The 24,462-nt window shown below is 35.4% G+C and overlaps 3 protein-coding genes across 4 annotated transcripts in view; 2 read left to right on the plus strand and 1 right to left on the minus strand.

The window, feature by feature from the left end:
* Positions 1-24,462, plus strand: part of LOC138713337 (zinc finger protein 740-like) — a 203,521-nt gene that overhangs the window by 127,578 nt on the left and 51,481 nt on the right. The window lies entirely within an intron of this gene.
* The window catches only part of LOC138713334 (leucine-rich repeat-containing protein 15-like), a 149,249-nt gene that overhangs the window by 119,614 nt on the left and 5,173 nt on the right, over positions 1-24,462 (plus strand). The window lies entirely within an intron of this gene.
* Positions 214-6,639, minus strand: LOC138713989 (zinc finger protein 723-like). Its single transcript, XM_069846564.1, has 5 exons — positions 6,430-6,639; positions 4,163-4,330; positions 3,971-4,054; positions 3,300-3,382; positions 214-1,274 (listed from the first exon to the last, which is right to left on the minus strand). Exons 1-5 carry the CDS (start codon positions 6,550-6,552, stop codon positions 341-343), a joined length of 1,392 nt encoding a protein of 463 aa, XP_069702665.1. The 5' UTR covers positions 6,553-6,639; the 3' UTR covers positions 214-340.

The raw sequence follows: 24,462 nt of genomic DNA on the forward strand, positions 1-24,462 counted from the left end.
TTTAAGATTGAAGTACCATTTTGAAGTGGGGCTGTTTAGTGTACCTAGACTTAATTATAAATGTGATAATGAACAGAGGACTTGTATAATAACTAATCAATGAATTAGTTTATTGCGTTAAAAGCATGGCATAACTTCAACTGTAATAAAATATATGCCCCGTTTCTGAAAATTTCCACTATGGAACTGTTTTAGAATTATGAGAATGGCATACACTGAAATTTTATGAATGATATGTTTTAAAAAGATATATTACACGAAAAAGTTTACAATAATGGCTGTACAACTCTGTTAGTATACACATACAGTAAATTTTCTTTAGTTTCGTTAGTTGCATATTTTAAACACTGTGCACTGTTGTGTGTTTTTTAAGTGTATGTCTTTGCTTGAAACATTTGCCACAAATCTGGCAGGAGAATGGTTTCTGTCCTGTATGTACAACAGCATGTGTTTTTAGGCTGTGAGACTGTGAAAATCTTTTGCCGCACACACCACACTCATGGGGTTTCAAACCTGTATGCGTCTGAATGTGAATTTTCAAACTGTTTTTCAATGTAAAGCTTTTCTTGCATATTCCACAGCTGAATGGTTTTTCACCTCTGTGAATTAGTGCGTGAGTCTTGAAACTATAGACATTCAAGAAACTTTTACCACACACATCACAAAATAGAGGTTTTCTTTCCATATGAATCATTGCATGCGTCTTTAGTAGTGACAGCTTATTGAACATCTTTCCACATACCTCACACACGTAAGATTTATGCGCAGTATGTATGAGAACATGTGATTTTAAGTTATCTAACCTTGCAAATCTTTTACCGCATATTTCACAAACTCTCGGTTTCTGTCCTGTGTGGATAAGTGCATGATTCTTCAAGCTACTCAGTTGCGTGAACTGTTTTCCGCACGTCTCACAGCCATGTGGTTTCTGGCCTGTGTGTGACAGCATGTGGACATTTAAACTGCTTCGCCTTGTAAATCTCTTTCCACATCGGCCACAAACATACGGCCTTACTCCAGTATGTTTTGTCGAATGTTCTCTGAGTTTGCTTTTGCATGGAAATATTTTACCGCACATGTGACAAACGAGTAGTTCACTATTGCAGATATGCACTTCATCTTCGTGTTCAGAATTAATTTTACATATGCTAGTGTCACTATTTGCTTTAGCGTTTAATGCTTCATCACTATTTTCACTATTCTTCATAAATGTGGTGTTGAATTGGGTTGCAGATGTGACATCTCTTTTATCAGTACCCACATTATTCAGCAACCTGTTGGAAATAATTTGTCTTAATGACTTCGTACAATAGTATATTGTAGCAAAAGTGCGGAAAGGGCTCTATTGAAGACTTGATTGCTACGTAGTCTACTGCAGGCCTGCACAAGGTTTGCGCTCTCCGAGCCAGCTCACAGCTCATGAGCGGAATGCAGATATTAGCTGCGCTCTGTATAAGGGTGGACTGGAAGAAGGGGTGATCTCGTACAAAATAAACTCAGAAGGAATTACTATTACGAGTGCTTATGAAATGAATTCCCGTTCAGTGTTTGCAAAACTATCTTGGACTATTATTAATTAATAAAGAAATATTTATTTTACAGAAGTAATATAAATTCTATAGCTACTTAAATGTACAATATCATTTTGTTATATATAATTATTTATCAGTGCATCAAAACGAGGTTTTATGCTGTTGGCAGCTGAAAGGAACAGTAGCCTAGTGACCATAATGAAACATTAGTTACAGATGTTCCGATGTCTGTCTTTATTAAAGTTGATTATAGAAAACAGTTGCTCGCATATATAAATGTTGAGCCAAAACATAGCAATCATTTTCACAGCCAGCCTGTGTAGTCGTGGATATTATTGCTAATATTTAGTCTTGTAAAACTCAACCAGACTAGTAGTATTATTCAAACGACCTTTAGCCCTTAGGTTACATTGAAGATCAATAAGTTCGAGCTGTAAATCGTTAAATGTTATGTTCCGTCTTTTAGATTCCTCCATACTGTACTGTAGGAGTAGGTAAGCAACGTGAAACAGTTACTGAGAATAGGCCTACACACTGCACTCCACTAGATAACTGAGTGGTCGTTTCCCTTTCCTCTACCTATAGCAAGTCTATGTCATCTTGACGTATCTTCCTCTCCGTTTCGGCGAACGGTAAACACCGCTCTCCCGCTCCGAAGGAGCGCGCGCGCTCGTTGAGCGCTGTTTGTGCAGGCCTGGTCTACTGTATTATATGAAACAAGATTACGTTATTTAAATATAAATTAGTTATATATTCTTGGGTCTAAATTACTACTATGGTTAAATACTGTAGCAGTGTTGCATTTTGGTTCAAACAATCTTAAAGAATTCATAACTTTTGTTTCATAACTATGAGAATACAATTCAAAATTATTTCGATTTTTGTGTATGAATTTTATTAATAAAATATAATAAATTTGTCTTATTTTAAGAACATTAAAGTCTGAAAACAATTTTTGAGATGGAAAATCAATAGGTTTATGAAGTCATCTTAATTATTTTCTTCTGTAATAAATAAAGTGGATTAAAACTGGTTTCAAATAAGCTACCCCATTCTATAATTCCATACATAATTACCGATTGAAATAAAGTTAAGTATATTGTGCGTAATAAATTATTGGCTCAATAAATCAAAATAATATATTATTTTCGGTAATTTATTACAAAGGTAATTAATGTGTTGGTTCCATGTTAAATGATTGTCGAAAATTATACCTAAATATTTAACTTCAGAGGACTCCTTAATAATCGGATATTTACACTGTATAAGGCAACAATCAGTTATGTAATTGAATACTTAATATAGAAGCAGGAGGTTTGTTACATTTTCAGATAATGAGAATGGAATAATTTGAATCATAGCCTTTCCTATACACAAAGTCCCATATTACTGACACTATTCATGACTTTCAAAAAACCTAACACAGCTGTATTAATAACTCAAATGAAGATAAAGTATATTTAAAGCCAGTACGTGAACCATGGCCCTCTGTGCAACACTACGAAATGAACTGCAAGATGTTCTATAGTATACGTTTTGTTGCGATGGACGCACATATTTTTTTTAATTTAAAGCTTTTTAAGAACTTCGCTACAAACCATTTAGATTTTCCCGCAATATTAATATTATTAGCTTTCGATTGAGACATCACACAACCTCACAAAATGTATAATTTTCTTAAAATTTTCCGCTACAGTTCAAATTAAATATATAGATTTTTAGAAAGACTATTAATTAATTACAGTCAAAGCTGGACATAATACTTACATATTTCTCTCAGTTGTCAACTCGCAAAATTTATCTTGAATGGCATCGTTTTCATCAACACTTTTCGTTTTGTGTTCAGTATCCTGCAATAACACAAATCCAATACGACAATATTTGTAATAAAATTATATGAATAGGCTATACTGGTATATATTTAAATTTTTGATAACAAAATTACAATATTGCAATAGACTTGCGAAGTATGATCGTGATTTTTTTCACTTGATTATTTAACGACGCTCCGTCAATGGAATTGGTGATACTTGATAGCGAAATGGTATTTGGCGAAATGAGGCAGAGGATTCGCCATAGATTACCCGACATTCACCTTATGGTTGGGGAAAATCTCTGAAAAAAACCCAACCAGATAATCAGCCTAAGCGGGAATCGAACCCGCGCCCGAGCGCAACTCTGGATCGGAGGCTGATCGTGATTAAATTTGCTACGTATGTACTGTACAGTCATAATTATTATCATTATTTAATGACTTATGATACCAGCTTACATGGTAAAAAAGTGAATAAATGTAAAATGTAATATTATTTTTTAAAATTCACAGAACAGTCTACAGTTCAAAGTAAATGTGTAATGTGAAAGAAAAAGTAAACGATTTATATTCGTCAGTACAGTACGTTGTCTACAGTAAGATCATGTAACTTCTTTACACTTACATGTTGGTCTTCAGTTTGAAAATCACCATCAAGAACTTCCTCTGTGTTGTGAGAGTCGTCTGAAGTTTCTTCTTTCACAGTATTCTATAAAATAAATGATACATACTCGTATATATCAACAGAATAATTAGCCTATACCACATACGATGTAATGATGTAAGATTTACTTTCGAACTTTCAACTGATTCTTACCACTACTGATGTTCCAGAGCACGACTTGTCATATCGCTGGAGAATTTTCAAATGTCTCCGCAGTTCAGCGTCAGAATGCTCACACTTAAGTTGAAATCTGTGAAAGATGTTAACTTGGTGCATACAATGCTGACATACCCGGGAGGGCAATCCATCTCCATCGAATATCTGAAAAAATCAACCATGAGATTAAATCAACATTACACTAGCATCAATTTTATCTATAGTCTGATCCAATTTGCTGTACTAAGGTACATCATGGTCCGTTCTTATTCAGGCTATGTCTGAAATCTTTAGGTTTATTCTGAATTCTTAAATCATATGCATTACTTCTTGTTGGCAACTTCAGACCTGACTAAAGGCGATAAATTTTGAAAACGATAACAACTCTTTGTATTGGCATGGATAAAAAGTAATGCCGGATCCTATATCGTAAAAGAACTCTGTCCTAAATGAAACGACTGTAGAAACAGTAATGAAATAAATTAATTTATATTAAGTTAGTCACCGTCATCGTCATCATCCATACTAGCACAATTTCAGAATATCTTAGTTGAAAAAATATGGGGGCACTAGAAAATAACAAATGTTTCAGTCTCTCTTCTCATTATTTTCGTAAAGTTTATTAATTTTATCTGAGATGTAAGAGAAACACCACAAAATCTATATTTTAGATCCTTCGCTTAATGCTGATGCTGTTATTTTTATACTAGACACGCAATCGACTCCAGATAATTCGTCCGCAGTTAATTCGCTTTGCGGATAATTCGCGATTTTTTTGAGGAAGCGAAGTAACGTAATTTCCGTTTTTATTCGATTTACGCTTTCTTCTTCTCTCTTAAAAATTTGCGATTTAAAGTCAGAAAAAAATAACAATCGTCTAAGAAACAATAAAAAAGAAAAGATGACATTATTTTTCTTAAACTATGATGTCTTATGATATTTTGTAAAACTTGTGTTTGTTTTAAAATTCTACCCCACTGCAGCACTGTATAATATTTTATGTTTCAAAGTGTCAGAGTAACTTAACTGGATTTTAAATAATGATCAATTTTGCGGATAATTCGCGATTTTCAAATTTCGCGGAAGTTTGTGCATTAATTACCACGAATTACCGGGAGTCGACAATATTTTAAACTGTGTACTGCAAAGTTTTCTGCATAAAACTCGAGCCATAAGTTCTTTGCATGAATACGTCTCTCTGGATGGGATATTGAATGTAAGGTATCCATTGCTTGTACGCCTCTCTCATTAGCGCATATTGCCTCGACATTGTGACTCTCTCTCTCTTCACTCAACTTCACTCGCGAATTTTTGTTAATTTTAATTTGTCGACTCTGATTGCTGCTCAATTTAAGTTGTATTCTGGTTCGTTACGGTTCAATTTAGCTGTATTGTGGTTCGTTACGAACCGTTTGACACCGCTGCGAACGTTCTATCGCTACGCATTCTCAAGTTACACAGCCTCGGCTGCCGCGCGACCTGTCAATTCGTGCATGAACTTTTTCTCTCCCGTGTATCGCTAGATGATGATGTCACCCTCTCTAACTCAAGGTTCTTAGCCTCTCGATCGCCGTTTACTTCATTGGAATATTATGTCGTTTAGTTTATAAATTACAGATACGACAAAACTCGCGTTAAAACGTATCGCTCAACTTTTTGGCATGGCACCCTCCCTAGTATTGGACTGAACTTATGTACATACTAACGTTTAAAATTAAAAAAAAGAAAAGGAAAACACAATGTAGGTGTATTTTAAACGTGCAGAAAATGCAGTCGGGGAAACAAATGTAGAAAGAATGTAGGGTATACATTTGAAGGAAACTTTTATGTTAATGGAACTAGATTTGTATTTAATAAAGCATAGGCCTATTTATCTTTATATTCTTCATGAAAACAGATTTGTCTCCGAATTAATGAACATGCTACCGGTACTTTTTTTTTTTTTTTTCGTTTTTCTTTTCGTTGTTGGTAACTTCGTAGTGCTTTATTGTTGTGTTAACTGATGGAGTTACTTGTCAACAATGTGACGCTGAACCTGTGTTCAGGTTACTGGCCAGCTGTTACTTTTATACTGTACCAGATATTGGAATCAAATTTTATCACACATCTTACATCCTTCATTTCAAAATGTATTAAAGACTAGTTCAACATAATGAATGTTTTCGAGTTTATATTTTTTGACGGTACGTTAACAACGAGTTTTTGTTTTAGACGGTACAGCGTACCGGGCCAACTACAGTACTGTTTGGAATAAAAGAACGTACTTTTACCAGTGGCACAATAGACATGATTCTGTATGAAAGAAGTCCTTCTTCATCAAATATTGAAACCAGTGGACCCACTTTCGCCATACATAGGCGACAAATATTTTCGAAGTCCAAAGTCATTCTTTTATGACAAAAAAATAATTTCAACTACCGCATCTTTTTATAATGTTTATTGAAGCATTTCAAAACCGTCAAACGCCTATTGAGTAATCACTGATACTACGATGATTCGACCCTTCGTTTAGGGTTGTCAGATTGTGTTCCGATAATTTCCCTCGTGATAAGTTGAAATTTCCCTCAACCTTTGCTATCTATTTCAACGTTGTTTACAACTTCACTTAATTTCACTATCGGTAGAAAAAATAAACGCCACTGAACTCCCTGCCTCTAATGTCTGGGCCATGCAATCACAATGTGGAAAGAAAAAAAAAAAAAAAATATATATATATATATATATATATATATATGTTCTTTAACTGCGAGCTGGATAATCCCCTGAATATCCCGCTAGTATAAGTCACATATAAGAGAATAGAAGACCGATGAAACTTGTTGAACCAATATTGCGTCATCAGTAAGGACAATTCCGTCTATGAATAAACTCGTATATTTTGACTCACATGGTCATGTATCGAAGTTTCATATTTTGACTCCAGCAACGGCTTGAATGGGTTATTCCTTCTTCCTGAATGTCTCACTACTGTCTCTCTCTCCTTGGACCATCTCCTTACAATAGTTGACACAGTCGAAGAATAGTCTATTCATAATTTTATTCTAGAATCTGGTTTGAAAATGCTAAGGAATAACGACAAATGAAATATTGCGAAATGAAACTGGAAAAGTTGTCAAAAGTGTTAAAAATTCCCCCTCACACAAATTTTCCCCTTTTTATTCAAGGCATCTGTTTTTTACCCGCAATGTGAGAAATTTCCCTTCATCTGATATCACTGCCTTTATCAATAAACACGAAAAATATTCGTAGTGATTCATCAAAGCTTTATAACTTCGAAAAGCCTTGGGGATTCACTCATCGATAGTCACACACAGTACTTTTGGCGCCTTTGTTAAAATATTGCTTTTTAGTAGCCGTAGACTTTATATCTGACTTCACAAATGAAGGAAATTGTTTAAGTTTATCATCGAAAGTTAAACCATTTCATGCATAAATTTATTATACTCTCCGGCCTTCCCACACAGCTCATGCACCTGGTTTATTAAGAATGAATGTTAGACCTATTTTATGCGGAGGAATCCATTCGTTGTATGTGAAGGTAGACCTGCTTTTCATTCAGTGACAGTGAATTATGACAAGGAGTTCTGGTGCTAACCAGAGTTATCCCAAGAATACTCGACCCAAATCGTCTTTATATACACAAATTTATATTTAAAATTTGCCCTACTTGAATCTCGGACTCTGGTGTCGAAGGTTGGTGATCTAATTCAGGTAACAAATGACAAATAAAATTTCGAGAAACTGTACCGCATGTTTAAAATACTGAAAGGATTTTCACAAGAAAACATACAGTAGAGCGTCTCGTTTAGGCGCAGTGAAAACGTAAGTTAAACGAAGTGCAGGTAACGTGTGGGTGGGGGGGGGGGGGGAGGACGAGCCGTACGATAAACACGAGGGATGATGGAGGATTAATTGAAATTATATTTTCCAAAAAAAAAAAAAAAAAAAAAACACAAAACAAAAGAACACAAATTACATAACGTTATCATATACACATTTTAATAAAGAAGCAATAAAATTGTAACATTGAAATAATCCAATATCACAAATCAAATTTTGCTAATTATATGATGTTGCTTTCAAGCAGCATTTTTTACGGTCATGAATTTAATTCTCTGTATGACTAACATAATACCACCGTCTTATGTGACCGAATTAACAAAACTACAGTATACTGATTTGAAGGTGGCAACACTATTTCCTAAACATAATTATCCCTTCTCAAAGTTTAATTTATTCAGATATAGTTCAGACCAATATACTGTAGTTTTATTAATTCGGCCACAGAAGACGATGGTATTATGTTAGTGATACAGAAAATGAAAATCATGACCGTAAAAAATGCTGCTTGAAAGCAACATCATGTAAGTAACAAAAGTTGATTTGTCATATTGAATTATTTCAACGTTACAATTGTTTGTTTGTTAAAATGTGTATATGATAACTTTATGCAATTTGTGTTCTTTTGTTTTGCGTGTTTTTGGAAAATATAATTTCAATTAATGCTCCGCCATAAATGTTGTAACTAAAACCTTCTGCATCCCTCGTGTTCATCGTAAGACTCGTCTTCCCCCCACACATTACCTGCACTTTGTTTACGTTTTCACTGTGCCTAAACGAGACGCTCTACTGTACCAACTTCCTACTTGCAGTCGGATTTTTAACACTCCTGACAACAGGCGATTTAGTAACGCTAAAGATAAAGTTGATCGCAAAAAGCTATGGTTTAGATCTGCTATTAACATTTTTTATGAGACTATAGTTTCCTGTCCATGTATTGTGGGTCCCTATCACCACGGCATGACGCGTCCTCAGGTTGCGGATAGAGGAGACGGCCTCCAGATATGGAGGGTAGCTGCGAATATATTGAATAAGCAGTCGTGGACAACCGATAAGGGGTGGTCCTCCAGCTTGGGGGTTGGGCGAAGGGCTAACAACCCATCACCGTAAAAAAACAGCTTGTTACGAAACTTAACAATAAGTCTCGGAATGGGACTGAATCTCCGGCACGACCACAGCAAAGGAATAAGGTTGTAATTAAAATGTGTCTTAGTGAAACTTACAGCAGAGTCCGTATAGGCCAGTTTCTAGCTGATGCTTTTCCAATTTACAGCGGGCTAAAGCAGGGAGATGCACTATCACCTTTACTTTTTAACTTCGCTCTAGAATATGCCATTAGGAAAGTTCAGGATAACAGAGAGGGTTTGGAATTGAACGGGTTACATCAGCTTCTTGTCTATGCGGATGACGTGAATATGTTAGGAGAAAATCCTCAAACGATTAGGGAAAACGCGGAAATTCTACTTGAAGCAAGTAAAGAGATAGGGTTGGAAGTAAATCCCGAAAAGACTAAGTATATGATTATGACTCGTGATCAGAATATTGTACGAAATGGAACTATAAAAGTTGGAGATTTATCCTTCGAAGAGGTGGAAAAATTCAAATATCTTGGAGCAACAGTAACAAATATAAATGACACTCGGGAGGAAATTAAACGCAGAATAAATATGGGAAATGTCTGTTATTATTCGGTTGAGAAGCTTTTGTCATCTAGTCTGCTGTCAAAAAATCTGAAAGTTAGAATTTATAAAACAGTGATATTACCGGTTGTTCTGTATGGCTGTGAAACGTGGACTCTCACTTAGAGAGAGGAACAGAGATAGAGAGTTTTTGAGAATAAGGCTCTTAGGAAAATATTTGGGGTTAAAAGGGATGAAGTTACAGGAGAATGGAGAAAGTTATACAACGCAGAGCTGCACGCACTATATCATTCACCTGACATAATTAGGAACATTAAATCCAGACGTTTGAGATGGACAGGGCATGTAGCACGTATGGGCGAATCCAGAAATGCATATAGAGTGTTAGTTGGGAGGCCAGAGGGGAAAAGACCTTTGGGGAGGCCGAGACGTAGATAGGAAGATAATATTAAAATGGATTTGAGGGAGGTGGGATATGATGATAGAGACTGGATTAATCTTGCTCAGGATAGGGACCAATGGCGGGCTTATGTGAGGGCGGCAATGAACCTCCGGGTTCCTTAAAAGCCAGTAAGTAAGTAAGTAAGTATAGTTTCCTGTGCAGGAATGAAATTCAAGATAAATGGCACAAGGAAAATGTGACGCATAAAATATATGGAAATATAATTTCGCAGAGACTTTACCTATTGCATGCACAGAACCACTTTGTCAATATCAGGGATGATGAAAGTGTGTAATTCCTTGAATAATAATTAAATAAATCTTCTGCGGTATCACATTATTTTGTACAGAGTGTAACTTAACAGCCATTACAAGTCTCTAGGGTGCGTTATATGGGGGTGTATGATTCGTATAATTTTCATTAGAAACCCATGTTTGGACATGCGCCTTTTCCGTGCTGCATACGAAGTTTTTATGATTATTTGGAATCGCATGAACAATAATGCTAATTGGGATTTCTCGATCTCTGATCGGCTTGGAAACCCTGATAGAATTGTTATTGAACCCTTGTTGTGAATTTCGGAGCGCTTAATTAGTAAAATCCACTCTCATCACCTCCACGTTGGGGCACCTTGGAATCTTTTAAGATGTGAAAGAGAGAGTGGGAAACTATCGCATATAGGCTATATTTTCCAAGAAAAACTGCAAACATGGCATGATGAGTCTTTCCACGGTAATAGATTCTTATTTAGAAAATGTATAAAGATAACAACAGAAAAAACAATAGGATTCAGAGAAAGTGCGAGAATGAAGAAACCTTGGGTCACAGGGAAAATGTTGCAGAAGATTGAGGAAAGGAGAAAATGGGAAAACATCAATACAGAAGAAGGTAGAAGAAACTACAGGAAACTAAACAACGGAACAATAAAATACATGTTGAGACCAGTTACAGTTATTGATATGTAGTTATAGGTAATATTAAGCTATATTCTCAATTTCTAATGCTTGTCCGATATCATAATGAAAACTTATACTTATACACATTCTGAAGTATCATACTTTTCAACAGTGCAACTTATCCTCATCATACGCTATTATCGAATGGATAGGCCTATGTGGAAGCGAAATTTAGTGTTGTAATAAGAAATAAAGACCGCCATGTATACTGTAGTTACTAATACGGAGTCGCATTAATTTTCTTTCGCTTGCTGCTGTGCAATAAACGTGATAGCACTATCAAAGGAATGTCTTATCGCAACCCATTGCCGAGTACAGAACTACTGCTGCACTAAGCTGTAATACGCAACTGAAAGATGTTCATATTTCATGGTCGTGGCAAGGAACTGCTCATCATATGACCAGCTTTTTATTTGCGTAATCTGACGTCCTATGTACCGGTAACACAGAACGTCATTTCTACAGAGTAATCCAAAAGTCGCGCACATCTTAATAATACGTTCACATATATTTATAAAGATGAATTTATTACGTTTACTTACATCAGTTTTCACATGAGTTACATCATTTTCCACAACATATGCTGAAAATGGCAGCCCCGTTCAGTAATGCATGTACGAACTCTTTTTACCATATTTGCGGTCACTTTTTTGAGCATGCGTACACTGATGTTGTTAATCTCCGTTGTTATGTTCCTCTTTAGTTCCTCCGGAGTGTGCGGCTGTTTTTGTATGCCCTTCCTTTAAGATAACTCCATAGGAAGAAATCTGGGGACGTCAAATCGGGGGAAGGTAGGGGCCATAATCCTTGAGAAATGATACGCTCACCAAAAAACTCGCGAAGAAACTGCATGGTTTTACGAGTATTAGATGTGTGACATGTGGCACTGTCCTGCTGGAACCAACAATCACGTTCGTCACTGTCAAAAAGCGCTGATCCACGTTCCCTAAAACGGGCGATTAATCTCGTTATGATCGAATTGTTAGGCACTGCCACATCCGGATAATTCCTACGAAACTCGTCTAGGCTACAACACGTGCATAAGAACGACTGGAAAAATAATGTTCAACAATGAAAACTCGTTGCTCTTGGGAAAAGACATGTTTGCCGAGCAATAACGAAGGATTACTCCAAGCGTCAGTGTATAGCTACATACATGTCACAATACTGTCTAGGTTTGTTGCTGTTAATACCCTTGATGTTATACCCGGTAGCCGATAGCACTTTACAATTGCGCTACTCAATATAGACACTATAATTTTAATGTGCGCGACTTTTGTATCGCTCTGTAGCCCTACTTACTTACATACTTACAAATGGCTTTTAAGAACCTGGAGGTTCATTGCCGCCCTCGCATAACCCCGCCATCGGTCCCTATCCTGAGCAAGATTAATCCAATCTCTAGCATCATATCCCACCTTCCTTAAATCTATTTTATATTATTCTCCCATCTACGTCTCGGTCTCCCCAACTGTCTTTTTCCCTCCAGTCTCTCAACTAACACACTATATGCATTTCTGGAATGTCATTTCTACACCTTTCCAAAACTATTGTTCATATAAGGTTATTTTATATTGGAAATTATGTTATAACGTACAGTAACAGGAGGGGGGGGGTAAAGATCCATATTTTTTTTATTATTGTTGTTCCTCTGATCACATGCTTCATTATTTTAACCTGGTTTTATGATTAAATATACCTTACAGTTTTCTTTAACTTTTGTAAAGTCGTGGAAATTATGTTTATTATTTTTATTATATTAAATGTAAATATAAATTTTATAGCGATTTAAATTAGATACAACAAGGGACAAAGATCCAAAAACAAACGAACACTACACTTACTACATAAACTTGCATAATTGCTTTAAGTATGGAAAATAAATATTTATAGATAACAAAGTAAGATTACATGGGACCTGGGGAACAAATATTTGTAATTAACTTTAAAGAATGTCACAATGTCAATCAACACAACACATTTGCAGAAACTTGTAAAATTACTTGAGACAAATTATATTGTTTCGGACATCGTACTGGTAAACAAACCTACGAATGTTTCAAGCATCAGGCCATAAAATCACAAATCTAAAAGTAGGCCTACTCTGTCAATTCATTTTCTTACGTCATTAAATGTACGCCTGAAGGAACCAAGTGAAGAAACACCGAATCCTTTTTGAAACCTTTTCTTAAGGTGAATTCTTCTACATTTGACATTTTGGTCGATTTTCTTTTTGATATAACCTCATTGAAAAGTTGTCTTACTTGTTCCATCACTCGTATATTAATGGATTAGAATCCGTTTTCTCCTAATAGCCTAATTTCTGCAAAATATTTTAGCGTTTATAGTAATTGTTAAAAAAAACAGATCTACTATCGAAGTTTAGAGTAATGTTACTTATAACAACACACTAAGTATTGCAATACGACCTGTCCGACATAGTTCCCATTTATCATGCGGATCTTTACCTCACATGACAGGCTAAAGGGCTCAAAGAAGTGCTGCCATTTCGGAAAGAAATTGTGAAACCACAAACTACGCATAAAGTTCGCAATAGACAATGAAAGGAAGCACGAACAAAGAAATGTACTTGCTATGAATATTTTAACATCTGTTACTAGCCTACTAATGTACAGGGACATCATTTTACTTTTACTAACATTTTTAATATTAACTTGCCTATATCTCTGGATCAACGCCGTTTGTTACCCCCTTCCACGACTGAAGTTCGATGATACTGGCGTAATATACAAACAAATCACTTTACTGGGTATAGGAGGGAAGAAAAGTAGTTCATCCATTTACGTAAACTAGGAAATATTGCGCTTTCGAGTTTGATCATTTTCATTAGGTTTTTGTTTAATAAAAATACAGTACAATATTAACAATGAGTGTTTTTACTCACGAACTGAGCTTTCCATGCGGACGTATTCATTATGCAGCGCATATTATATTGTCTACAGCACATTAGCGTACAATATACAGAATGAAGTTAAATTGAAAAATAATCATAATATGGATATTTAAGCACATTTTTGAAAATGGTGGCCGTTCATTTCGATACAGGCTTCAGTTCTAATGTGCATATTATCGCACTATAGACTATTGTACCTAATCCCAATTACCAGTTTCGTTCTTCGTACTAGTAACTCATGTTGAAATAATTCTGTACCTACTCTATAAAAGAGTACCTTACGTACTGTAAATTCAATCTTCACTTCTACCCGATTCGAAAAGATAAAATTACTCAGATATGCTATCTACTGTCCGTCTAAGTGGTTATGTCGCAGGGTCGTAGAAAGGGAGGAAATCACGGGACAGTTAATTACTTAACGAGGTCCTTTTATTTAAGTTATTTTAAACAGTTGTATAATATTACGTAGACGTCTAGTTCCTAACAGAAATTAATGTTCTCAGAAAAGAGCCAAGACAGCCCAGCCACTAGCTGGCGAATAAAAGCTGGTAGGGGAAGCCGGGATACGACGTAGGCAGATAGACGACAGTACCTGTGCGAAAAGGTTCAATATTGAAAGCTCTTTCGTCACTGGAAAACGCGAACATATTTTTGGAACGTACTGTTTACTACGACCGTAAGACTACTATGACTGTATATGAGGTCTTGGATCTGTATGGAGGACGGTTGAACTTCATTAGTAGAAGGGGTAGGAGTGAAGTACATTAAAAAACTCGGGTGCAATAAAAATTGAAGTAAAAATAAAATGATGTCCCTGTACAAGCTCATTATTATAACAGAAAAGTGAAAAATTGAAAATGCCTTACTATTTCCAGTAGGCCTACATTAGACAGAGAAACAGTAAATTTTGTATACCTAAACACAGCTTCTAAGATGATAGTAAATTTTAATCATCTAATTAATAATTGCATAAAAATGAATAGGATCTAATATTAAACCATTTTTTTTATTATAACTTCAATTATCAAAGCAGTACCTACTTGCTTTGCTTCGAGTAAGGGACTGTCATTGGCTTATTTGCTGTTGACAAAGCTCATCTCTGTTGTGAACGTAGGGAATGGAATTTGAACCCTTCATCATCACAACTGAGTCGCATTGCACAGTACTCATCTGAGTCTGTTGAAGACAAAGCGCTGTTATCTGGATTTAATGTTGTTTGGCAAGTGTATTTGATATTTTGACATTTCGATGATAGACCTAGTTAAATAATTTTCAGTATACATAGCCTTCAAGTGAGGGGACCAGATATTCGGAAAGAAGTGCAAAGAAAAGTTTTTCGAGTATAAAAATTGTTCATTCGGAAAAATAAATTAGTATTAAATTAGATTACAAACTGGAATTTTCTTTCAGACGTAAGTAGATTTAACAGTTCACAAATGATTTTTAACGATTTCCGGGTGATTTTCTTGATGTTTTGTGACGGACAAAGCGACTGGAGTGCATAGTTTCTCGATTAGTGCGTTATTAATCTCCTACTGCTCCATTATGGCAAATAAGTGTAAATTGGTTTAAAACTGTCGTTGAAATACAAAATAAGTTTGAATTTGTTTTCTGGTTTAAAACTGTTGTTGAAATACAAAATAAGTCTGAATTTTCTTTCTGGTTTAAAATTTTCGTTTAAATGCAAATAAGTGTGAATTGGTTTTCTGGTTTAAAACTGTTGATAAATGTTAAAAAATACGTCTGAATTTGTTTTCTGGCTTAAAATTGTCGTTGAAATGCATATAAGTGTGAATTGGTTTTCTGGTTTAAAATTGTCGTTGAAATACAAAATAAGTCTGAATTTGTTTTCTACTTTAAAATTGTCGTTGAAATGCAAATAAATGTGAATTGGTTTCCTGGTTTAAAACTGTCGTTGAATCAAGAATGCTAACCGGTATTTGCCTACCTATTCTCTTGGATAAATGATACGACTAAAATAGTTTTAAATATATGTATGTATATGAAGATTTTACTATATTTGTCTTGACAGTGATCTCTTTCACATTCGTACAATCTTTATAATATTGGATTTTAGGTGACGAGCTGCCGAGTTTTTGTAGTTTCTATAATTTTCAGTGTATCTTGTATTTTATATCATTAAGATATTGTTAAAATGCATGTATGTACATTTTTATGTTGAAAAATGTACCTAGAACTTTTTCATTATTTTTATTTAAAAATAATTTATATCTTGGTAAACATTTATCTGGGCCTTATCATACATTAAGATAATAGATTTCCTAAAAATTTAAAATGAAGCTAAGACTCGTAATGAAATGACGCATTGGTTCTTTCCTGGTCAAGATTACTACTAAATTCTTTAGAGCCACCGGCGTAGCTCGGTCGACTGAAGCACTTGCCTGCTGATCCGGAATTGCGCTCGGACGGGGTTTGATTTCCCCTTGAGCTGAGTACCTGGTTGTTTTTTTCCGAGATTTTCCCCAACCGTAATGAGAATGTCAGGTAATTTACGGCGAATCCTCTATCTCACCTCGCTAATATCAATCTCATTGACGCTAAATAACCGAGTAGTTGATATAGCGTCTTTAAATAACCAACAAAAAACATTGCTTAGAGTGGAGAAAACAAACTTTGAACGTTTGATTCTCTTTTAGGCTTCACTGTCAGACAAAAAATTATAGCTTTCTTAATAGTAGCCATGTGTGTACAAGAATGCAGCATTTCATGCACAGATCTGTTTAGAACACGTGTGCTAAGCTTCCTTATTCTAGGTGTGGCCATTTAGGAATGTTTTATTCCTAGTAAGCTATACTTACAACAAATGGCTTTTAAGGAACCCGAAGGTTCATTGCCGCCCTCACATAAGCCCGCCAGCGGTCCCTATCCTGTGCAAGATTAATCCAGTCTCTATCATCATACCCCACCTCCCTCAAATCCATTTTAATATTATCCTCCCATCTACGTCTCGGCCTCCCTAAAGGTCTTTTTCCCTCCGGTCTCCCATCTAACACTCTATATGCATTTCTGGATTCGCCCATACGTGCTACATGCCCTGCCCATCTCAAACGTCTGGATTTAATGTTCCTAATTATGTCAGGTGAAGAATACAATGCGTGCAGTTCTGTGTTGTGTAACTTTCTCCATTCTCCTGTAACTTCATCCCGCTTAGCCCCAAATATTTTCCTTAGCACCTTATTCTCAAACACCCTGAACCTATGTTCCTCTCTGAGTGAGAGTCCAAGTTTCACAACCATACAGAAGAACCGGTAATATAACTGTTTTATAAATTCTAACTTTCAGATTTTTCGATAGCAGACTGGATTCCTAGTAAGCTATATCTAAGTTAAAATATAAATTCTGATTTGAGGTAAAATAATTTTAAAGTTCATAATATGCATTCTGGATATAATAATAACTTATATAGGATGAAATGAATTTTTATGTTAGAATAAAGTTATCGCGATAAAGTCTTCACTACAGTATTCCTCAAGAAACCGGAAACTTTCCGACAACATGTTTAAAAAATGAAGAAATTGATTGAAATTGACGCAAAATCAGTAGCTCATTTCGTTAACAAAGACATTTACAACATACGGTACACTACATAAGAAATTTCGTTGCTCTTAATAGAAAAATGTGTATTTCGTGTGTTGTACTCAGTTAATGAGAAATAATGCTTTTGAGATAACTTTCATTAATATTAGGCCTAATTCATGTGCATTGCATTGAGTGGAACAGAATAATTTGTTTCAGAACGTAGGGCATTTTGTTCTTCTTTTAAAGACGGTATTTCGTAATTTTTTTTACACAACTAGGGTTGGCAACTTTTTTGAAGAAAATACGGAAGACTAAGGAAACGACAAGATTTCACATATAAAATAGACAGATTATTCGGTTCATTTACTGAAAAACAACTTCATTCTACATTTCGGCAGCTAGGCTTAAATTAGGAGTATTTTGACACAGTTTTTTCGCGTAATAATTGAAGTCGACTACAGTTTTTAGCTCTGATTTGATTAAATGTGTCGTGCTCATGTTTTGAACACCTGTCCAATCATTGTTCATGAGATGAAACACCCTCTTTGAGTGAACATTACTACTTGGTACGTTTAGAACAAAACCAGTCAGTTTTTTTCCAAATTTGGTTTAATTTTAGATGGGTGAGCACTAAAACCCATTTTGGCAAGCATCATAATCTATAAAGATTGCACATTTTAATGCAGCTCTCGAACAACAAAATTCATCATATGATCAACCATCGTTCACGGCAAAATGAGATGTTTAGAATAAAAAATCTTACATTATACAAAAACAAGGGAGAAAAATGCTCGAAGAGAAGAATAATACGGGAATCGGGAGACTGTTAAAAATTAGGGGCAAATACGGGAGATCCCGGGAAAGACGGGAGGGTTGGCAACCCTACACTCAACTCTTATGAAAACATGTAAAACGAAGTGTAAAATGCTATAGGCCTACATATTTCTGTATAAAGTCATTGTTTCAGTCCCCGCTGTGGAGTAAGGGTTAGCATGCCTGACCGTGGCACTAGCGGGCCCGAGTTCAAATCTTGGTTGGGACAATTTACCTGGTTGAGATTTTTCCCGCAGTTTTCCCTCAACCCATTAAGAGCAAATGCCGGGTAACTTTCGGCGCTGGACCCTGGACTCATTTCGCCGGCAGTATCACCTTAATATTATTCAGACGCTAGATAACTACAGTAGTTTATAAGGCGTCGTAAAATAGCACACTAAAAATGATAGTCTCATTAGCTTAAAGCTAAGTAAAATGCAGTACCTAACCGAACGTTTATTATAATTCATCATATAAACTATGAATAACAAATTTACACAGTGCATCACCATGGCAGACACTTTCATATAGAACCACTTGCATATTAGCCTGCAAGGAAATAAAATTTAATTGCTGTAACGAGTTTTAGAATGAATTTTAATTGCGGAGGAATGAAGAAGGTTTTAGTACGTATTCACTTTCTTAAAAGTCATGGTATCTGATGTATTTTTTCAAATGGAACATAATCGTTTTCAGTTTTGTGTTAGAAAGGTAATATTGTCCATCCATTACATTAGCATTTGAATCATGTTTGACTTCTTTAATTTCAAAAGTTATAAATGTGCAGAATGTTACATGTGCCACTTACATATAGTAGTTAACGATGCTCTCCACTCCTTAGGTAAACGGTACACTGACACAAGCACTTCCACTCGGACACATGCAATACATTCTATTGCATTTTGCATCTACTCCTGAAACTTTGAAAGCTATAGCTCCGTATCGTGCTATCAAAAAGGAGTGCGTTATATGGCAGTAAAAATTTTTAACAGCCTTCCTATCGATATAAAAAATGAAACGCAAAACATAAAATTATTTAGAGACGAATTGAAGAAGTACCTAATTTCTCACGCCTTCTATTCTGTAGGTGAATTCATGATAGTCAATAACACTTCATGAAATTGATACTAAAACTTTATGTTTTACTAGTAGACTATATTGTAAATCTCATCTGTATATATTTCATCTAGACTGTGACTATGAATTAAGATTTTATAATAGTATTAAGTTTTTTGACTTGTTCCATATTCTAGCTGTGAGCAATGTATGAATACCAAGGAATGTTAATAAATACAATACAATACAATCTATTAGTGATGAGCAGACTGCGGTCTAGGGTCACCGATTCGAGAGACTGAAGTTTGGAACACACGGAATATATGTGACATGATCCATGGTGTGGGATGTGAGAGTACAGTTAGTTTCGTAAGAAATTGGATTACCGCCTTTCTCATTCTGCTTGGCGTGGGTCTTTGCAATCACCATACGTAGGCCTACTTGAGATCCTGTGAATAAACAAGTATATTTTAATTTATTTATTTGATTATTTATTTATACATGCATATTGGTGTTATTCTTAATTTCGCTGTTTTATAATTCACACTACTGAAGAACTGTCGAAAATTATAGTCGCGTCCCTGTTATTTCCTGCGTGGCTCCTCTTTGCTTACGCCTTAGAAAGTGAAGGCTCTATAAAGTCTAGATAGGTAGTATCGTTCGCCATTTTTGTTCTTTCGTTACCGAGCTACGAGACGAGGAATCTATTTGTCGCACCGTTAAACATTATCATGTCGTAGCTCCTATGATAATAAATGGACTCTCACAGGAACTACAACATGATGAGTTTAACGATGCAGCAATTAGAGGTCTCGTGTGTTTTCTTTTAACGCCAACGAAAGAACCAAAATGGCGGACGATTATATTCATTATTTATCGAGCCTTAGGTAGTGCATAACGTCATCAGAAGCGAATAACAAGACTCACACGTTTAAATGTAGCCGACCTACAACGTGATTGGCTGTCGGAAATAAGAGCGACACGACTATAATCTTTTCGCTGTAAGAAAAATCCTAATATAAACAATAGCACGTGACTGAAGTGAGGCTTCATTGGCCGCTGTTACGCGCCATAGATTCTCAGTACATGTTCCCGCCTACTGTTGTACATTCTGTTTCATGTTAAACATTTCCCGTGACTCATCCAGTAAGTCTAACCTCACTACTATGCATTCGTTTGCTTAGGAAACATTTACTTTATAATTACTGTGATTAAAACTCATTTAACTTATTATATACATTTAAGACTATTTGTTTTTCCTGCTTTTGAGAGGGTTTCCGCTCTTAAGTTTAATAACCAAACACATCGAGGATGCAGAAGCCATACTTCAATACCACGTGCTTACAAATTGAACAACTAGGAGCTGAAGTAACGCCACCTTGTTACAAGAACAGATTACCTCGGTGTTACTGTTTGTATTCATCCGCGTTCATAGCACATAACAAAATATAAAAGTAGCTTTTCTTTTACATATCATTTTACATATGAGTGAAGTTATATGTTTCATTGTATTTAACAACTAGAATTTAACTTTTTATTTTCATATAATACAAGATGATTGTTTTCAAATACGGACTATATTTTCCTGCGTCGTGTGAGTGTTTCAACTGTGAGCCAATCACAGGTATGACAGCCTCGTCCTTGTGTTTACATTAGGATGTTTGTTACAGCGAAAACAGTATATATAAGAACACCAAGCGTTCCCTTCAGAACGAACTTATGGAGAAGTTCGGAAAGGAATATTTTCTTATTAAAGGAAAAAAACACTGAATATTGCTGATTGTTAAAAAAAAAAAAAGTACAGTATAAGAACAGATAGAACTCGATTCTTTCAAAAGCAGTATAATAGCAAAAGGTATATGGAAAATATTTAATTATACAGTCAAAACTGGCCTTCAACATCAAAATCAGACATAGAACATCAAAAAGAATTCCATCGAGATAGGCCTATGTGTATAATGTTGGTACATGCCAATATCCCCTTAGCGCAACCATGGGGAAAAATGGCTCCGAAGGGCCACTGCACTCAAAGCCGCCTTACCTCACTACACCGACCCTCTCCTCCGCCTGGTGCTTCTCTAGACACACTTCATTCAGTGGCGGGTATGGCTTCTATCTCGGGACGCAGTTTCAGGAAGAGTGGCAGAAAGAATTTTTTGTTACTTACAAAAAGAAGAAAGTCTGTTGCTTAATATATAGGTTTAAAATTGCGCATATAAAACGCTTCAATATTAAACGCCACTTTGATCGGAAGCAAAAAGCGGACTTCGGTGATCTTATAAGTATTTATTTACAATTTTAAAAGCTATTTTCGTAATATTTGTGAAAAGATATACTGTAAAACAAGATACGTTTATGGTATTGTCAGGATTTAGATACCGTACTTATTATTTTATTAAGTATCTGGAACTGAACTTATTTAAAACTTTGAGTGCATATTAGGCTTACTTGATGCGTTCTCTTTCCAAGAAAGATTTTCAGAAGTAACTGCAATGGACATGGAGATGTGTCTGTTCAATAATCCATTTGTATTTGATGTTACCCAAGCATCAGAACCATTATAGAGATGCAAAAGAGCACACCACTAAAGTATTTAGGAAAAAATGTATTAGATCTCTTTAAATACCTACCAGAGGAGCAATTCCCAAATCTGCGCACATTTGCAATGCGTATGGTATGTATGTTTGGCTCAACTTACTGTTGTGAGCTGTTTTTCTTTGAAAATGAATATGACCAAAAGTATCTCCAGGTCTAGGATCACAGACATGCATTTAGTTTCAGTATTACGGTTGAGTTGTTCTATTTTAGAGCCAAATATAAGTTAATGACAAGAAAATTCGAGGGCAAACAGCAACAAAAAAATGAAAACCAGAAGTATAGGCCTACAGTAGTATTTCGTTTCATTCATATCTCATATATTTTGTTTAATATGTTTTAAAGTTAAATGACAGTGGAGCTTAGTTTTACTTTCTTTAGTATTTATAAAAAGAAACAATTTGATTTTGTTGATCATTATATTGTGTTTAATATGTTTTAAAGTTAAATGACAATGGAGCTTAGTTACTTTATTGGTTTTAAAAAGAAACAATTTATTATGTTGAGCAATGTATCTTTTAATATATTGTGCAGTTAAATGACAATTGAGCTTTGCTTTTTTCTTTATTGTTTTTAAAAGAGAAATACTTTATTATGTCGATCACAAGGCAGTTCAAGAATTTTTTGTGCGCATGATAAAGGAATAGTTATACAATTGAAAAATATATAATTTGCCTAATGACAGTAGGTAGCCGTCATAATTATTGTATGACACATGTACTTCCTATAAACAAAATACTGTAAAGATTTGGAAACAAGAAATAAGAGCGGAGAAATTACTGATGCGCAAGGTGTGTCGAATCCACCACTGCACTTGACTTAGCAAAACAACTGCGTTACTCCTCGCCTGTCAATCAAACGAATGTGGGGTGAGTAGGAACGCTCCCTCCCTACTTTGCTGATAGTCCCCATAGCTTTTTTTTTTTAGCGTTTATTTTTTTTAGTAGGTTATTTTACGACGCTTTATCAACATCTAAGGTTATTTAGCGTCTGAATGAGATGAAGGTGATAATGCCAGTGAAATGAGTCCGGGGTCCAACACCGAAAGTTACCCAGCATTTGCTCGAATTGGGTTGAGGGAAAACCCCGGAAAAAACCTCAACCAGGTAACTTGCCCCGACCGGGAATCGAACCCGGTCCACCTGGTTTCGCGGCCAGACGCGCTGACCGTTACTCCACAGGTGTGGACTTAGCGTTTCTTGAAAAAAAAAAGTTATTTTGAGTGAAAGCAGGAGATACTTTTCTTTTGATATGTTGCGAATGTACCTTATAATTCGGTATGTTGAATTGTGAAAAAATATATTTTGTGTAAGCACTGCATATTTTTTCTTTTCTGCTCACACACAAATCATTATTTTATAATGTTAAAACTTCTACAGTATAATGTAAATTAAAACATATAATGTTCGGCAATTACTTTTTGTACTAGAAATACACTGTACTTATTACACTTGTAAACGTGAACATTTATTTTGTGTCCTACTGTGACTGAATGTTTACATGTTGAGGCAAGGAGTAACTGCACTTTCTATCTCCCATTCCCCTCGATCTACACAACACACTAGTTCGTGCGTTCGTAACTTAATGCGTTTTGGTACCCTGGGCCACAGTCTGGTGATGAGAAAGTGATTTAGTTTGTGATGTAAATAGTTAGGTCAACAAATAAAAGTATGGGTCATGCAAGTCTATGTTGATATTGTATTTTTTTTATAACGAATTCTAATATCAGTGCCTCCGCAAGTAGAATCGCGTTTCTTAAGTTGTCCTGTACTGATGGGATTTCTCAGGTGCTATTAATTGAAGTTACATACCCCAAAACTTTATCTATAGCTATCTTATGAAATAGGCGGTATGAGTAACTTCTGTAATAACATTTCAGAACAAACACCTGCACATTCTTTCTTGAAACTATCATATGTAATGCCAGAAGAGGTTTTCACTTTAAGCTACGGTATCAGAGGAAATAAGAACCCCGCGTAATATAAAATATCCTTATTTCGCAAATAATAATAATAATAATAATAATAATAATAATAATAATAATAATAATAATAATAATAATAATAATATATAATTCATAAAATAAAGATAATAAAATACGCAAAACTACTATTTACTTTTTTGTAGATTATATTTCACTTACATTCGTAAAGAAAGAATGAAGTCCGTGAAACGAGAGAGCCCGGGTTCAAATTCTGATTGGGTTTTTTCCCTGGGGTTTCCCTCAACCAACTTTCGGACTCATTTCGTCATTATTAATTCACATATCATCCATACCATAGTCCGAGTTAAGTTGCACAAGAGCGCGGCTGTTCGGCTACCCAATCATTCACAGAATAAGAGTGATATAGCTCGCGCAAGGAACGATTACCGGTACCGAAAAGCTATGATGGCGTTACTGTCTGTTTTGACGTGTGTATGTAGGCAAGCAAGGGGGCGAGAGGTGCGGGCTGATGGAAGTATTGTCTCTTCCAAGAAGATGAACAGATGAGGACATGCTA

The sequence above is a fragment of the Periplaneta americana genome, chromosome 14, assembly GCF_040183065.1.
Source record: "Periplaneta americana isolate PAMFEO1 chromosome 14, P.americana_PAMFEO1_priV1, whole genome shotgun sequence".
In the NCBI taxonomy this organism is placed as follows: domain Eukaryota; kingdom Metazoa; phylum Arthropoda; class Insecta; order Blattodea; family Blattidae; genus Periplaneta; species Periplaneta americana.